Here is a 14,530-nt window from a genome sequence, read left to right as displayed (position 1 = left end):
CTTCCTAACCCAACGGTACCAAGATCTTTTCACATGTTTTCTTCTGGAAGTTTTGTATTTTTTAAGACTAACATTAAGCCTATGACCCCTTTTGAGTTAATTTTTTATTTTGTATTTATTTTTTGCCCAAGACTATCTAATTTTTTCAGCAGCTATTGTTGAAAAGCTTATACTTTCCCCCCATTAAACTGGCTTGGAACACAGTCAAGAATAAATTGACTACATAGGCATGGGCTATTTCTGGATAATCTATTGTATTCCGTTGGCCTGAATGTCTATTTTTACACCAACACTATCCTAGGTTGATTACTAGAGTTTCATAACAAATACTGAAATCCAATAGAGCAAGATCTCCATGTTCTGCTTTTTTCATATTTGTTTTAGCTCTTCTAGGTATTTTGCATGTCCGTACATATTTCAGAATCTGCTTGTGACTCTCTATAAAAAACATGCTGAGACTGCATTGCCTATACAGAAGGAATTAAGGGAGAATTGCCAACTTAGCCACATTGTGTCTTCAGATCCATGAACAGAGTCTATCTCTCCAGTTACTCATTTCATTCATTTCTGTTCAACAAGGTTGTATATCTTTCTGCACAGATGACTTATACACATTTATTCAAATATACTCCTAGGTATTTTACATGTTGATGCTGTATTAAATGTTTTTCAATGGCTGGCTGAAAGATTCTCGTATCTAGGAATACAATTTATTTTATGTCCGGCCTTATAAACCGTGTGCATGCTCAGTCACTTCAGTCGTATCCCAATGGACTGTAGCCCGCCATGCTTCTTGGTCCATGGGATTCTCCAGGCAAGAACACTGGAGTGGGCCGCCAACCTCACTAAACTCACTTCCTAGTTCTAGCATTTTTTAAGTTCCTCAGGACATCTAATACAATGGACAGGGCACACACCGGCAGATGAAGCCAGCCTAACTTCTTATGTTCTAGACTCTGTGCCTCTTGACTCCTCTCCTGACCTTATCCAGCTCCCCAGTGACAGCTTTCAGTTCTTCCCTAAGAAGTATGATGCTATACAGTGCTACACTTTTTTGACATTGCTCTTTATTGGTTTGAGGAAGTTCCTCTCTCTTTCTAGATTGCTGAGGGATGCTACCAGGAGTGGGTGTTGAATTTCATCAGATATCTTCTTCATATCTACCAAAATGGTGGTAGGCACTGCAATTATTGAAATGACCTGTTAATGCGGTAAATCACATGAATTGGTTTTTGAATGTTAAACCAACTCAGCATTCTTAATATAAACTCCATTGCTTTGCTGGACTAAATTTACTAAAAAAATTTTAAAGAATTTTTACGTCTCTGTTCAAGAGAGAGACTGATCTGTAGTTTCCTTTCCTTGTAATATCTTTGGCTTTGGTATCAGGGTAAAGCTGGCCTTATGACATGAGTTGGGAATTATGCTCCTTCTTTTTGCAGAGGAACTTGTATAGTTGGAATTACTTTACCCTTAAGCTTTGGTAGAACTCACCAGGGAAAGCATTTGGGTCTGAAATTTCCTTTGTGGGAAGATATTTAACAACATGTTCAAATTACTTCACACATATAGAGCAATTTAATTTTCTATTTCTTTTTGAATGAGCTTCGATAGTCTGCTTTCCAAAGAATTTGTCCATTTCATCTAGATGGCCGAACTTAATGACGTAACACTGTTCATATTTCCTTATCTTTTTTTTTAAGTGTGTAGGATATATAAGAACAATCTTTCTCACATTTCCAACCTGGTGATTTTGTCTTCTATCTTTATTTCTGATTAGTCTGGATAGAGATTTATCAATTTTATGGCTCTCCCTAAAGAACTGGTTTTGACTTCACTGATTATTGTTTCTTGTTTTTCTGTCCACAACTTTTTTTTTTTTCAAACTCCTTTTTATTTCCTTTCTTCTAATTTGTACTCCTTTTCCCAGTTTCTTACGTTGGAAGCCTCAGTTGTCGATTTGAGCCCTTTCCTCTTTCGTACTATAAACATCCGATGCTGTAAATTTCTAAGTGCTATTTTAGGTGCCCCCTATAAACTGCGATCCATCACGTGTTCATTTCATTCAGTCCAACATACTTTCCAAACCCCCTTGTAATTTCTTTTTGGCCTTCAGGGTCATTTAGAAACGGGTTGTTTAGTTTCCAAATACTGATTGATATTTCAAACTCCTTTATGTCATCGATTTCTAATTTAAGTCCACTATGGCCAAAGCACAAGCTTTGTGCAAAAAGTGATCCTTTTAAACCTAACAGACTTTTATGAATCAGAGTATGGCCCCTCTTGGTAAATGCTTTATGTGTGTTGAAAAGAACACATATTCTGCATGGTTGGGTGGAGAGCTCAAAAAATATCAATCAGATCAACTTGTCTGGTGATACTTCGTGAATCGTCCATATCCGTATTGATTTTCTTTCTTATTGTCCCATCTGTTGGAGATAGGGTGTTTCAGTCTCTGTATTAGATATGGGTTTTCATGTGATCTATTTTGCATCTCTCTTAGGTATACAGGTTTTTGGAACCATTGGGTTTTCCTGATGAACTGATTCCTCTTCATTACTGAAGAATCCGTCCCTCCTGCTTGCTCTCCAGGCCTTTGGGCTCACTCAGCTGTGTCCAACTCTTCTCCGACCCTACGAACTGTAACCCACCAGGCTCCTCTATCTATGGGATTTCCCAGGGAGGAACACTGCAGTGGGTCTCCAGGCCGCGTACCAGGAACTTCTTTCCCAGAGGTTCTTCTCCCGCGTGTGTGCCAAGCCGGGCTCAGGCAGGACTCAGAGACCCTCTACAAATCTTCAGAACTCCCTCTGTCTCTGTTGCTTTCTCCTCTCTCCTCCTAGGTTTTCCGTCCTGAGCGTTTCCGCACCATCACCTTTCCAAACTCTGATTTCTGGTTTTTCAACTCTCGGAAATTGCTGGGTGAGGATGATGTTACTGGCTGCTGAGCAAAGGAAATCTGAAATACCAAATACCGAGGAAGCTAAGTAAGGTGTTGCTTAGCAACTCTTAATAGGAAATAATTTAAACTCTGGATGTATTTTTTTCCCTGAGAACTTGCTGCTCCAGCCTGGAGTCTAGAATTCACCCCCCTTCACACAGGCAGCTCCCCTGCATGAACACATGGGTACGCACACACAGTCCCCACCTGACAATTACAAGTGCTATTATTCACCAGCTCCCATAAGTATGTCTCTTTGGATATAACAACAACATCCACGATTCAAGGTCAAAGTCACTGGAAGTCTATGACAAATATAGCATTTGATAAACACATCCAGCAAATACAAGGCACACAATGCAGGAAGCCCTAAGATATCACCATCAAAGGTGTCTCCATTTAATGACTCAGTAACAGATGTGCTGGAAGCTTACAGAACATTCTTCCTCCCCTGTAAAGTTCCAGCTCTTTCAGGAAAACACTCCAGACTCCAGACTACAAGCATGATTCCTTCTCCTGACCTCACACTGACCTCCCCAGAGGCCGTGAGAGCTGCACACACAGGCCCAGGGTGCTTGGCACAGGGGCCACCCCCCAGGGCACGCGTACCTTCCTGGAAGAGCGGGCCACCCAGGAAAAGGGCTTCTGAGCCTGAAGGGTTTCTCCAACAGGGAAGGAAGGGGCTGGTTACACAGAAGCTAAGACAGACCCAGATGAGAAAACTAGTGGAAAGAAGTGAAATTACAGGGGATCTGTTAATAAGAGTTCCGTTCATTTCAGTATAAAAGCAATCAGTGATTTCCAAACAATAATACTGACTAAGATGAACACGTGGACATTTGATCCCTGGGCCAAAATGTCCCATTTCTCTTACTGACTCGTCTGATGAATGAAAGACCTCCAAATGGGAATATCACTAGCAATTCACAACAGTGATATGATTAATTTTCGGCATCTCTGAAGCAATAGCTCCCCCCATCCATGAAGTTTTTCCAGATCGCATGCAACCCCAAAGTGATTCAGAAAGAACAATCCAGAACTCCCAAATGTGCCCCTTCCTCATCACACAATAATTCACCATTTGCCGGGGCACCACAGGACTCATCTCATGGTTGCCAGCGACAAGGGGCAGGCGGAGATGATGTGTGATGATCATGATGCCAGAATGTCGGGTTCAAATTCTGGCTCTCTTCCTCGCTGTATGACCTTGGGGAAGTTGCTTAAACTCTCTGGGTTTCAGCTTTCTCATCTGCAAATTGCAGGTATAATAGTATTGTTTTCACAGGGTCATACAGACCAGGAAGTCACGCATGTAAAATCACTGAATGCTGCCTGCCTGGAGCACGGAAGAACCAAGATCCAGGAAGCAGCATCTCTCCTCATCACCGGGGAGATGAGCACACAAAATGTGTCCACTCATTCGGTTAGTTCTCCAAGTATCTGCAGTGTGATCTCCACGTGTCTGACGCCGTGCTGCATGTTGGGAACAGAGCAGCAAACAAAAATGCCTCCAAGACCACTCGGTCTTAAAAAACGAATGTTGACATGGGGGCGGGGCAGAGTGAGGACCACAGAGCTCAGAGGTCAGAAGCAGCATCCCTTCTGTAGTCAGATAACCGCTTAAGGGCAGATGCCAATCTTAAGGACCCTGGCTTAGGCTCCTCTAGAGAAAAGCACGGGAGGAGATAAGAGAAGAAGGGAACACACAGATTGTTCCAGAAACACCAGTACAGCTGTCTACTCCAGCAGGGTCACCGGGTCGGGGCTGGGAAGCCCCAGGGAGGGTGGTGACACATTCCCAGTTCACTGCAAGCCTGTGTGGTGTTCCCAACGCTCGGGCTGGGGACACACGGTAGAGAGAATGCAGAAACGCCACCTCCACGCTCAACAGCCAGAAATACGTGGGAATCTCAAAATAACCACCCTTCGGGCTGCGTCCAGCTGTGCTGCACTGCCTTCAGATTCACACTTCATCAGCATGTTCCTGGCCTTTGTTTGTTTGTTTGTTTGTTTCCAAAAGCAGGGGGGTTAGAAAAAAACAAAGCCTATATCTCTGTCGTTTAATGACATAATTTTTATTTTACTTTACATTTTTCTCAGATTTGTTCTTTTTCATATTGAGTCCAAAATGCCCCCTAAGAAATCACTGCGGTGCACAGAAGCACCCAGAGATGGTCTTCTTGGCTCCCCGGGAACAGGCTGGGTTTTCTCCTTTCTTCCTCTGCCACTAGGATCTTTAATAGCTTTCCAAGTCACTGCACTTACAAACCGACTCTGTACCAATTCAAAGCCGACGAGAGGCCTTTCTTTTCTTTTTCACCCTTTTTTTAAATAAAAAAAATGATGTTTGAGCACTGATGTCCTATTTTTGTAGGAAAACACACATAGGTACATGCTGAATGGCTGGCATCCTTTTAGGTAACAGGACAAAGAAAGTCCCTTCTTCCCGGAGCAAAATGTTAGCTGCTCATGTTGGTAAGTTAACAAATCTATACAGTAACACAACCTGGTCTCCCTGCTAAGGCAGAAATGGGGCTGCCAGAAATGGAAGTTTTTATTTAACTCTATTCAGTGAGCTCTTAGTACGAGGGAAGCAGAACTCTGGAATCAAAGGCGAGTACAGCTCACTCTCTGGTCCTCACTTGGCCAATCCAGGGACCATAGGCTAACATCAGCCATCATAGACAACCGCTTTCCTGACCCACCACCTTCTCAACAGTCTTCTTATCTCAAAGGGAAGGTCCTAAGTCAGGGGTTTTCAGCTGCGATGCAATGGGAAAGTCATAAATTAAAACATCACCTAGGGTTTCTCTGGTGTCTCAGTGGTAAAGAAGAGTGGTAGGTAGGTAAACTCCTGCCTACCAATGCAGGAGAAACTGGCTCAGTCTCTAGTCGGGGAAGTTCCCATATGCCATGGAGCAACTAAGTCCATGAACCATAACTACCCAGTCTACATGCTGCAACTACTGAAGCCCACGTGCGTAGAGCCTGTACTCTGTAACAAGAAAAGCCACTGGAATGAGAAGCCCGTGCGCTGCAACTAGACAGCAGACCCTGCTCACCGCAACTAGAGAAAGACAGTGTGCAGCAAGAGAGACCCAGCACAGTGAAAAATAAATCAATAAATTATACATACACAGATATCACCCAAAAGTTAAGGCTTCACTAAGTGAACCAAAGATATTACAAAAAAGGAAAATGTCATGTCACGCCTACGAAAACCCCAAAGAAGCATTTTCCTTATCAGACAGGCAGAGCAAACCAACCTAATGTGCCAACATTCGTTTATGATGCTCTGCGTGTCTACAAGGCAATGATCACAGGTCATTTTCTCTTTCTGTTCCTGAGTGTGGATGATTGGCTTCAGCAGGTTAGGCACACATAAGAACGTTTCTACTTCTGCAGACCCTAGCTTGAAAATGGGTCAAAAACCTCCACAGCATACATTTTATCCCCAGGTGGACTTGCAGTTTAAGTGAAAGTCAACATCAAGAGCAGCTGTCAAATATCTAAGAGTGGGAAGTAAATATGAGAGCCAATAGGCCATGAGATGGGACTGGCTTCCTGCAGCAGGAGACTGTCCTCCTAGGCAACAGGGCGACTTCCATGAAATGACATCTATCCTGAGTTGAATGGTGTCCTCCCCAAAGATGTGTTCAAACCCTCACCCCATACCTGTGCCAGCCAGCCAGTGAGTATTCAGTTGTGTCTGACTCTCTGTGACCCCATGGACGGGAGCTCACCAGGAAAAATTCCTCTGTTCCATGGAATTCTCCAGGCAGGAATACTGGAGCAGGTTACCATTTCCTATTCCAGGGGATCTTACCGACCCAGGGATCGAACGCACGTCTCCTGCAGAACTCACATCTCCTGCACTGGCAGGCGGATTCTTCACCACTGAGCCACCTGGGAAGCCCCACCTGTGAATGTGACCTTCTTTAAAATCAGGGTCTTTGCAAACATGGTCAAGTTAAGAAGAAATCATGAGGGTTCCCTAAGTCCAATATGTGTGGCCTTATAAGAATCAGAGAGACCCAGGGAGAAGAGCGCTGTGCGATGATGGAGGCAGACGTTGAAGAGGCGTGTCTACCATCCACATGGTTTCCCGGCAGCCATGTGATGCTGGGAGGGGCGGGGAAGGTCCTGCCCAGGAGCCTTCGCGGGAGCTTGACCCTGTCCAAATGTTGATTTTGGACTTTACGCTCCAGAGCTGGGAACGACTATTTGTCAACCGTGATGAGGCCTCTCTGGATAGGACCTGGCTATCAGGAAGGCTGCTCAGACAAGAAGAGCTGCTGTCCTATATGATGGCCCCAGGCAGGCCCAGAAGAGGGGACTGGGGGCCCCATACATGCTGCCGCTGATGTCTTTAGAAAAATAAAAATGATCCCTTCACCTAAAGGAACACAGGAGACTGATACCTTGCTTCCTCCTCTCCTAGCCGAGTTCCAATTGTTCACTGGTTTCCAACCATTCAGGAAAAGAAGGTCAAGCATGTCAACAGCCCCTCCACCCTTTGATCACGGGGAGATCATCTCGCACACGATGGGGAGGATGTGATGGTGGTGGTGGTATAGTCACTAAGACGTGTCCAACTCTTGTGACCCCACGGACTGTAGCCCACCAAGTTCTTCTGTCCATGGAATTCTCTAGGCAAGAATACAGGAGTGGGTTGCCACTTCCTTCTCCAATGGGTGGTGGGCAGGGGATTTCGGCAAACCCAGTCCGAGGTGAAACAGGCGGGCAGACCCTCCCTGCAGAGGTGTGTGTGTGTGCGCACGCGTGCACGTGCTCACGCGCACACCCGTGTATGTGCACTTAGCACATACACACACACCACTGTTAATAGCTGGAACCCCCAACTCTGCAATTTACCACCCAGCTTCCCTCCGATTGTTGGGAACCACCAACAAAATGTCATTTTTAAATAATTCTCATCCAGGAGGCGGCTGCGTGGAACACATGTCAGCTGGGTGGGGATGATGGCAGCTGGGAGGGGACCCAAAGCGGGGGCGACACGAGCTGAATTAAAACTACTAGCGACGCCAGGTCTCCACACACAGTCAGGGCTGGGAGGGCAAAGCCACCAGCATTTTCTCCACGTTTTCCTTATTTCACCAACGGCCGCTTCCAAAGCACATCAGTGCCCAACCTCCAAACCTGCGACCCTTTCTCCAGCAGCTATGTTCTGCAGTCTACATGCTGCAAAATCATGCCTCTCTAATCAAAAGCAGAACCAGCAGTCTGAAGTGGTGCCCTGGCCACTCAGGACAATCCCGCCTACTGAGCCTCTTTAAAAGACAACATGGACAGGCAGCCTTGGAAAACACAGTTTCTCAGACTCAGTCCTGCAGACTCTCGGGCTGGGTGATCCTTGGAGATGCTGCTGGGCTGGGTGATCCTTGGAGATGCTGCTGGCCTGTGCGTGGTAGGCTGTTTGCAGGATTCACAGCAGCATCTCTGGCTTCTATGCACTAGGTGACCCCTAACCAGGCTGTGACAGTCAGAGGCATGCCAGACTGGGAACTGTCCCTGCGGGTGAAACTGCTCCCAGTTGAGAACTACGGTATCCCAGGTAAGACTGGCCTCTGCAGTCAGATCCCTTGGGTTCAAATCTCCTGTTCCGCTCGCTCCCCAGCAGCCTGGCTGTGATCAAGGGACCTGTGTGGAAGTCTAGGTGCTGGGTGAGCGCGGGTACCACGGCGCCCACCCCACGGAGCTATGAAAAGACAGAACGGGTTTGTGGAGGAAAAGCACCCAAACAGGGGCGGCGCCGTCCAGACGACACCGGTGCTGGCGGCTCTGGTTCCGAGTTGTGTGCTGGCTGTTGATGGCTGAGAGCAGGACTCCACTCACACATTCGGGGAAGAACCAACCTCAGCAGAGCGAGATCGGCCTTTGCCCTGGGCTCCAGGGAGGGGATCTCTCAGGCCCCAGGAATAACCCGCCCCATAGGACTCTGTTTGTGTCCCTGGAGGCTCTGGCCAGCAGACTGTCTGAGATGTGATTCAGGAAGGAGGCTCAGCGTCACACGGTGTCCGCTCTGTCTACAGAGGGGCTGAGACCCACAGCCAGTCATGCAGGGGGCACACGATTAGTCCCAGGCAAAAACCCTGGGCACACGAGGCTCTGACGACTCTCCCAGGGAGGTGCTATCCCCCACGCACAGCATGACCTGCTGCAGCTAGAAGGGCATGGCTGTCGTGTCTCCAGATGGACAACAGACGCTCCACACTCCGCAGTTCTCCTGAACACTCCCCTTGGCTGATACTAAACTGTGTCCTTTGTAAGAAACCATGAGTGTGAGCTAAGTCGCTTCAGTCACATCCGACTTTTTGTGACTGCATGGACTACAGCCCGCCAGGCTCCTCTGTCCACGGGACTGTCCAGGCAAGAATGCTGGAGTGGGTTGCCATGCCCTCCTCCAGGGGATCTTCCCCACCCAGGGATCAAACCCCGGTCTCCTATAGCTCCTGCACTGGCAGGTGGGTTCCTTATCACTAGCACCACCTGGAAAACCTGTAAGCATGAGTACTGACAGCTTTCAAAGGGTTCTGTAGGTCCTTCTGCAAGTTACTGAGCCTCACGGGGCTCCTGGGATCCCCAAACTTGCCACTGTTGTCAGCGGTGAGGGGGGCCCCGTGTGGACCGTCCCCATTGGGGCACCCCAGCCTCTCTCATAACAGCACTGCACGTGGAAGCATCCTCTCTGGGATCAAGCCTGGAGCCCACTCCCTCAAGTGCAGTGAACCGACTAACACTTCTTGAAGGTGAGTGTTCATCGAGGGGCCCGCATCTGTAATGCTGACACCAAAAGACGCCAGAGAGCCAACTTGGGTTAACCAGGCAGAATGACCGCATTTCAGGTCCCCTCCTGAACGATCAGGAGTGTTGGGAAGGAGTTCAGACTCCAGCAGAGGAATGGGGCTCAAGTGGCCTCTTCTTTTTTTTTTCCTTGCATTTAGTATTTTACTGGAAGTTCTAATGATGTGCCTGGAGAATCCCATGGACAAAGGAGCCTGGTGGGCTACAGTCCATGGAGTCGCAGAGAGTCAAGACACGACTGAGCAACTAACACACGCTAATTACATGCACATGTCAAGAAAAAGAAATAAGACATTAACATTGGAATGAAAGAAGTAGAGCTTCCTATTCATAGATGACATGGACACTTACACAAAAAAACCAAAGGATTAGTGCCAATCACTCAGCTCAAGTAATTTCTCAGGTATTTGGACAACCAATAGGGACCTACTGTACAATATTATGTAAGATATGTAAGACTCTGCTCAATATTATGTAAGAAGCTAAAAGGGAAAATAATTAGAAAAAGAATATATACATATTCCCTCTCCTCCACCCCGGGTGCCCAGCTCAACTCTTCTCTTGCATACCCCATCTCCTTCTGAGTGGGCGCATCCAGCCCCATAGTGTGTGTGCGAGTGCTGAGTCTCTAGTCCTGTCCGACTCTCTGCAACCACAAGGACTGCAGCCCACCAGGCTCCTCAGTCCATGGCATTTCCCAGACAACGATCCTGGAGTAGGTTGCCATTTCCTACTCCAGGGGATCTTCCTGACCCAGGGTCAAACCCGCATCTTCTGAGTTGCCTGCATTGGCAGGCGGACTCTTTACCACTAGCGTCACCTGGGAAGCCCTTAATCAACTCTGTGTGTGTGTGTGTGTGTGTGTTGCTCAGTCATGTCCATCTCTACGTGACCCCATGGACTATAGCCCACCAGGCTCCTCCGTCCATGGGATTCTCCAGGCAAGAGTACTAGAGTGGGTTGTCATGCCCTCCTCCCATACTCCAATATAAAATACAAAGTTAAAAGAATAAATTAACTCCTTCAAAGTGGCCCTCTTCTGGCAAGAGGTGTGAGCAGCCCCACAGCAGGAGGCAAGTGGCCCCGAACAGCTGTGCCCCTAGAGGCGTGCCCAGGCCGTGGGGGAGGCTGGCCCCCCCGTCTGCCCCATCGATGGGGCTGAGACTCCACGCAGGAGCCCACCCTGCCCAGGGTTCTGGCGGCATGAGGCCGGCAACCCTGATGTGGGTGGGATCATGGGTAGGGGCAGAGGTGAAAAATCTCAGCACAAATTGTAAACAGCATCCAAGCTAAAGCCAAGAAGCAGAGCCAGCCAACCAACAGCTGGGAAATCGACCTCGAGTAAACGGAAGTAAAGTAAAAGTGAACATGTCCGTCGCTTAGTTGTGTCTGACTCTTTGGGACCCCATGGACTGTAGCCTGCCAGGTTTCCCTGTCCATGGAATTTCCCAGGAAAGAACACTGGAGTGGATTGCCATTCCATTCTATAGGGGATCTTCCTGACCCAGGGGTTGAACTGGTGTCTCCTGCATTGCAGGCGGATTCTTCACCAACTGAGCTACGAGGGAAGCCTCCAGATAGGAAGGCTTCTTTGAAAGCTATGTTGTTAAAAGGCGGCTGCGGTGCTAGGAGAGACCCGGGGTCCATGCCCCAGACGGCAAAGGATGCTCTTAATCTGCTTCCTGCTTCTGTCCTCGTGCACCGGGGTGAAGGCGGAGGGACGGTGGACCACGTGTGCCACTGAGAGCAGTGGGTGAGGGCAGAACAAACGGGGAGCAGAGGCGTGGGGGGGGGGGCGCCCAGTGCTGCAAAAGGCTTAAATGAGGAAGCGAGGAGGAGACGCCAGGGGAGCTTCCCCAAGCACGGGAGCCTCTGCGGGAGAGGGACAGCATCGTCTCCGTCTGGGCCACCGTCCAGCATCCTTTACAGCCAGAGAGAGCAACCCGAGTCCACTCTGCCCAGCCTCTCCCTTCGCAGGAGGAACTGAGGTGCAAAGACGAGGATGCTTTGTCTGAGATCACGGGACAGAACTCTCCAGAAACCCCATTCTTGGGTTCCCCGAGGGATCTCTCCAGCTCAGGCCCTTGCCCTGGCACTTGAACCCTTTTTTTTTCCTCTTCCCGTTTTATTTTACAAATTTTGAAAGTATGATAATACATTTACAGGAGACTTGAAAAATACAGAACAAGGTTAGACATAGTCCTCCTAGATATTACAATTATTTCTCAGGTAGATGAGTGAAGGTTTTTAGTTGGGAGTTTCAACATGAAAGTGTCAAAATTAATAGACGGGACAGACAGGAAAGTAGAAGGATAGAGTAGACCTGAAAGGCACCGTGAACCATTTCAACATCATTAAGATTTACACAACATTCACACAACAGTAGGATACAGATTCTATTCAAGCTCCCATAGACTATAAACGAAGGACAAAAAACAAGGTGCAAAAACTGCATGGTCTAAAGGTCCTGAAATCAGACAGAGTCTGCTCTCTTTTCACTGTGGAATTATGTTAGAGATCAACATCGAAAGATATTTGAAAGTAACACACACATCGGCACTTGAATCCTTTTGTGCGTCCCACCCTGAGTCTCTCTTCTCCGGGCCTCCCCAGCAATTCTGGGGAGTCTCCTAACGACTGTGGCTCCTGCGCCTCTCCCTCCCCGGGTTCTTGGCCCCCAGCAGCTCAGCAACAGCCCTCTTGGCGCTCAGCTTCCTCCCCCCCTCGATGGTGACAGAACCGCTTGGCGTCAGTCACAAGCCTGAAGCTGGTAGCTAGGATACCCGCACCCGCGCCTGGAACCACCTCATCAAGCAGCCAGCGGACGAGAGCCACGTGGCCCCACCACCAGAGGAAACGCCCACTGGACTACGGTCTCCTAAAGACCTAGCCTCCCCCAGACGTGGCCCTCTTCTAAACCAAGAGCCTCCCGGGTTCAACTTAGCAACAGCGGGTCCCGCTGCTGCTACGCCGTCATCACGTTGACACCAAATCTGGAGATCCGGTCCCTGAGCAAAGAGTTCAAGTTCGGTCTTTGCGACTTCGAGGCACAGAGAGCGGTGCCCACCCCAGCAATGGGAGACTCGAGGGGCTGGAGGAGAAGGAAATACCGAGGCATGGTGCGCGTTGCAAACGCAGCCTCGGCCATGGGAAACAGGTGACAAGGTGAGCCTGGGTGGCCCCCTGACCGGCGGCAGGTCTGATGAGTGGAAACACGCACCGCGTGACTTCACCCTGCAGAGCCCCGTGGGACAGCTATTTCCGAAGATGGTCTTCTTAGCCTCTGTTTACAGTCTGGAGCCAGGTGTATAGAACCTGCTTTGTCACAGATCAAAACACAGAAAAAGAAACACAGAAGGCACTGCGACATCTTACCTGGTCCCAGGGAGAGACGGTGCCCCCGAAACACATGAACAAGTAGCCCATGGCCACGAGACAGATCCATATCACCAATGAGAAGAGGCGTAGCAGCTTCTTAAACACTGACTCGATGCACACCAGGATGAAGATCGCAAAGAAAATCGCCAGGGCAGTCGGCACTGTGATTAAAAATGCCACGTGGTCTTCAACTTCCTAAGGAGAGGGAAAAAGAACATAGCAAAGGGACAGTTTAGCAAGCCTGTGGCACCCCTGACGTGTTATTAACATCAAAATGTGATCAACATCAGTCAAGGTCGAATCAGATCAGGTTTTAAAAGGGACTTCAGAAGTAGAAAAATTTGAACTTTTGAAAATTTAAGTTTCTTATTAATTAAACACGTTTTTCTACATAAACAACCCAATACCAGGCTTCCCAGGTGGCTCAGTGGTAAAGAATCCTCCTGCCAATGCAGGAGAAGTGGGTTCAATGTCTGGGTTGGGAAGATCCCCTGGAGAAGGGCATGGCAACCCACTCCAGTATTCTTGCCTGGGAAATCCCATGGACAGAGGAGCCTGGCGGGCTGTAGTCCACGGGATCGCAAAGAGTCGGGCACCACTGAGTCAACGAGCACACATAACCCAGTATTGGATATTTAAATTACACAAAACAGCCATGCCATCAAATTCAAATTTTCCCTGATAAGTGAAGAAATGGATTTCATTCAAAAGTGAATGCAAGAACACAGAATGGAAGGATAAAATAAGACAAACAACTTCAGACAATCAGATATGCTCTAATCATAGGAAATTAAGGTCTGCAAATGGTTTTGAAATGTTTTATTAAAAAACCTAAATACTATCTTGGACTCTAAAGCTAGAGGCTTTTCTTTTAATGCAAGGCAATTAACGTTTTAACCAGATCATAGGTTAATAGAAAAGGGTCTGAAAGTACTAAAAATAGAAGATGAGAGAGCAGGAAATATTTAGAAGACTGTGCCATTTTGCTAGCTTCTTTTTCCACCTTTCTTGGGCTCCAGCAGCAAAAAGGAAAATGGACATTATTAGCCTGTTACTAATGTATTTTTTAAAACTCTACATTTGCACACTAATAGTCATTTTCTATTCATCTCTATCTAGCCACATAACCCTTCAAACGCACACTATTACAATTCCACACAATGCAATAGAACTCGCGTTTCCTCTGAGTACCCAAGCCTGGATTTAGGCTTTAGCTTCTCCAAATATTCTGCTGAAACTTGCTCTGAACAGCACATGCTATGGGATGGCACACACTCTTACACACAGTCTAAGAGCTTTCATCTCCAGCAAATACATTTAGTTGATGAAATACTCAAAGGAGTTTCAAGCAAAACAATCCATATAGCCGGGGCCCTAAGCACATCC

The 14,530-nt window shown here is 47.7% G+C and overlaps 1 protein-coding gene across 3 annotated transcripts in view; it reads right to left on the bottom strand.

Moving 5' to 3' along the window:
• Window positions 1–14,530, bottom strand: part of ADCY2 (adenylate cyclase 2) — a 438,654-nt gene that overhangs the window by 404,472 nt on the left and 19,652 nt on the right. For all 3 annotated transcript variants that reach the window (XM_043488503.1, XM_043488504.1, XM_043488505.1), the window contains exon 2: window positions 13,142–13,339. In XM_043488503.1, coding sequence (XP_043344438.1) covers window positions 13,142–13,339 — 198 coding nt within the window. The remainder of the gene's footprint in view (window positions 1–13,141; window positions 13,340–14,530) is intronic.

This window comes from Cervus canadensis, chromosome 16 (assembly GCF_019320065.1).
Source record: "Cervus canadensis isolate Bull #8, Minnesota chromosome 16, ASM1932006v1, whole genome shotgun sequence".
NCBI lineage: Eukaryota > Metazoa > Chordata > Mammalia > Artiodactyla > Cervidae > Cervus > Cervus canadensis.
Note: the sequence above shows the minus strand (reverse complement) of the source record. Positions and strands in the feature narration are given on the sequence as shown.